General features: G+C 39.6%; 1 protein-coding gene across 1 annotated transcript; it reads right to left on the bottom strand.

The window, feature by feature from the left end:
- Positions 1 to 1,462: 1,462 nt before the first annotated feature.
- TAAR8 (trace amine associated receptor 8) lies at positions 1,463 to 2,556 on the bottom strand. Its single transcript, XM_060616691.2, has one exon. It carries the CDS (start codon positions 2,492 to 2,494, stop codon positions 1,463 to 1,465), a length of 1,032 nt encoding a protein of 343 aa, XP_060472674.2. The 5' UTR covers positions 2,495 to 2,556.
- Positions 2,557 to 3,305: the final 749 nt, after the last annotated feature.

Genomic DNA, 3,305 nt, shown 5'->3' with positions numbered 1-3,305 from the left:
GAGCATCGTTTTTTATATCCTTTTTATTAGAAGTTTTTGCAGCACCAGCAAAGACTTTTTCACCCCCACAACATTCTGGGAAAGGGAAGCATGCAGTATATTCAGGTGAGAAAAGTTAGTGTCACTGATAGCAATAATTGATCATTCTTTCCCTTGCAGAATTTCCAATTGCTAATGATCGCTGGGCCACCTTTCTTGTGGCACATGTTTCCATTAGCGGTTTTTCACTTCTGTGCAATGTCCGTAGTTAATACCTGATTCCAAGGCCAAATTACTGACCCCAGGATATTACAGGTGAATATTCCAAGATTCTGCCCAGCCATTAAGCAAGAAAGGCTTACCTCCTGCCCCAAAAGCTCCTGGAAGGTACAGACAGTATCACAAATCATTTACTGAACAGACCCTTGGGTAGTGTCACCAACTCTGGGCTTGTGCCTGTTATGGGCTGCATGGTATCCTTCCAAAATTCATATATCGAAGTCCTAACCTCTAGTACTTTAGAATGGAACCATGTGCTGAGATAAGACCTTTTAAAAGGTAATCAAAGAGAGTTTTAAAGGGTGATCCCCAGCCCAATATTCCTGGGCTTCTTACAAGAAGAGGAGATAAAGGGATCCTGGGTGGCTCAGTCGGTTAAGCCTCCGACTCTTGATTTCAGCTCAGCTCATGATCTCACGCTTTGTGTCATTGAGCCCTGTGTCGGGCTCTGCACCGACAGCATGAGCCTGCTTAGGATTCTCTCCCTCTCTCTCTCTCTCTTTCCCCTTCTCTTGCTCGTGCTTGTATGTGTGGGTGCAATGCTCTCTCTCTCTCTCTCTCTCTCTCTCAAAATAAATAAACATTTAAAATGTGTATTAATAAAGGAGATTAGGACAAGGACATAAATATGGCATAAACCATATGAGGATGCAGAGAGAAGCTAGCCACCTATAAGCCAAAGAAGGGGGCCCTCAGATGAAACCAGACCTGTTGACACCTTGACTTTGGAAGTTTAGCTTTGAAATAATTAGGAACAGAATAAATTGTTCTGGTTTAAGCCACCTAGTCTGTGGTACTTTGTTATGACAGCCCTAGAAATTAATACAGTGTTGTAAAAGACCATTTGAAGATACATGAGAGGTGAGAGGTGACCATAAAAGAGAAAATGATTAGAGAGATCACAACTGAAATGAGATTCAGAATTCAATGAAATTGGAAGAGACAAGTACATATAACAAGGATGTGTACAGAGCACCCAGGCAGATTACACACGTAAACCACTTCATTATTTACTGTTTAGTTCAGTAATATTTCTGCAATGATTTAATGGAGTTATCTTCTTGTGATTTTGTTCCTAGCTAATTTGAGAAATATATAGCTATTTCCCCAATTTTGAAAGGCTTTATTCATTTCTTATATCTAATTTCATCATAAATGTATCATTTTTAAAATATTTTTAAATTTCTCGACTTAGTGTTCATACTTATTCAACAAATAAACTGATGGTTGATGAGCTCTCCTTTAAAAATTCTCCACTTAAAATAACTTTGATGGCTTTCCTAAACCAAGGATAAAATAAAGCATAAATCAAAGGGTTAATGGCTGAGTTATAATAAGCACCCCAACAGCAAATCTCATAAATATAGGCAGGGGTTATGAAGCCCATATAGGCATCAATTACTGTGTCAATTGTATATGGTAGCCAAGAGATCATAAATGCTACCACTGTGATACCCAGGGTTTTAGCCGCTTTTCTCTCTCTCTTGGCCACTCGGGATCTGTAACTGTCTGAGGATGATTCTGCTTTGCTACCAGTATTTTCAATTTTTATAGCTTGTTGTTTAGCTACTAGAAAAATCTTACTGTAAAGAATTATCATAACAAGGGTGGGTATGAAGAATAACAGAAAATTTATCAAGATCCAGTCTTGATTTACAACAATTTGACAACCACCTATACAGTTGAGGGCACTTACTAAGTCCTTCATGCCATCGTCATTGACGCCTGTATAGAACACGGCACCACTGTATACAAGGGGCAGGATCCAGGAGATGCCGATGCATGTCCCCGACACGGACACCGTGAACTTGGTAGGATAGACCAGAGGCTCAGTAACAGCGATGTACCTGTCGATGGAGATGAAACACAGATGGAAGAGAGAAGAGTAACAAAACGCCACATCGAAGCAACTGTGCAGGCTACAAAATCTGGCCCCAAAGTACCAGCAGCTCTCCACAGACCTGACCATGCTGAAGGGCATGACGGTCACCCCCACCAGAAAGTCAGCAAAAGCCAGAGACGCAATCAAGAAATTGGCAGGGGAGTGCAGCTGCTTGAAATGCAGAACGGAAGTCATCACCAGCAGGTTTCCAAACACAGCCAGAAAAGACGCGAAACCAAACACTGTGTACAGAATCACCCTGGATCCAAGTGAGTAGGGAGTTTTCACACACGATCCGTTCACATTCTCATAGCAAAGCTGCCCAACAGGAGGTGGGGAAAGATGGCCGGGCATGGATTCTGCAGTTTGATGCCTGCTGTCTTTCTGCCCTTCCTTGCAGTAGGAAATAAAGTTTTTCAGTTCTGAGAATTAAAAACAAAAAAATCAAATCGCATATTTGAGCAATTGCTTTTAAGTATTGCCTCCTATTCTATCCTTTCCCCATTTTAAGTATAAAGAGAAGTTAAAAGAATCTCAAAACTCAGAAATGCATCCTTTCTGACTTTAATGCATGCAATTATTTCTGTAATTACATCTAAAGCTCATAGATACTGAATTCCAAGCTAATCTATTATGAATTTTCATCAAGCCCGAATCCATAGTATCTGAAAAATTAAAGAAATGCAATTTAAATACCTGATTCTTTATACCTGTGAGGTCCTTCCTTGCAACGAATAATCACATATAATATAATTACATATTTGAAAAGTCACCTTTTAATAGACTTCCACCTTCACATTGTCTGAGAAGTTAACACCTAGAATGTTTTAGGAAGCCAGCCAATAAACTTCACCCATTATAAATCCTCACTAGGAATCCCTACAGTGTAAGGTGTGAATCCAGAAAGGAAACTTTTGCTAATTATAATTAGTTAAGTCTTTCTGCAGAATGTATTACTTGGTGTTCTATTATGTCGCAGAAAGACATGATTTTCATAACCAAGAGATTTCCTTAAGTTCAACTGTCCCAAAATAGCCTCATCCAGTACTTGGCAGTATATTACCTGTTTACAAGACTGGCTGCATAATTTGTAGAGACCAGGACAAAATAAAAACATGGAGATCTTTTCTCAACAATATGGACAAAAGTGCCCTTGCGTATAAAG

This window comes from Panthera onca, chromosome B2 (assembly GCF_046562875.1).
Source record: "Panthera onca isolate mPanOnc1 chromosome B2, mPanOnc1 haplotype 2, whole genome shotgun sequence".
In the NCBI taxonomy this organism is placed as follows: Eukaryota; Metazoa; Chordata; class Mammalia; order Carnivora; family Felidae; genus Panthera; species Panthera onca.
This window is presented reverse-complemented; position numbering and strand designations above follow the sequence as displayed.

Excerpts from the sequence above, each read along its gene's own strand:
- TAAR8 (XM_060616691.2), bottom strand. The coding sequence starts at position 2,494 with ATGCCCGGCCATCTTTCCCCACCTCCTGTTGGGCAGCTTTGCTATGAG.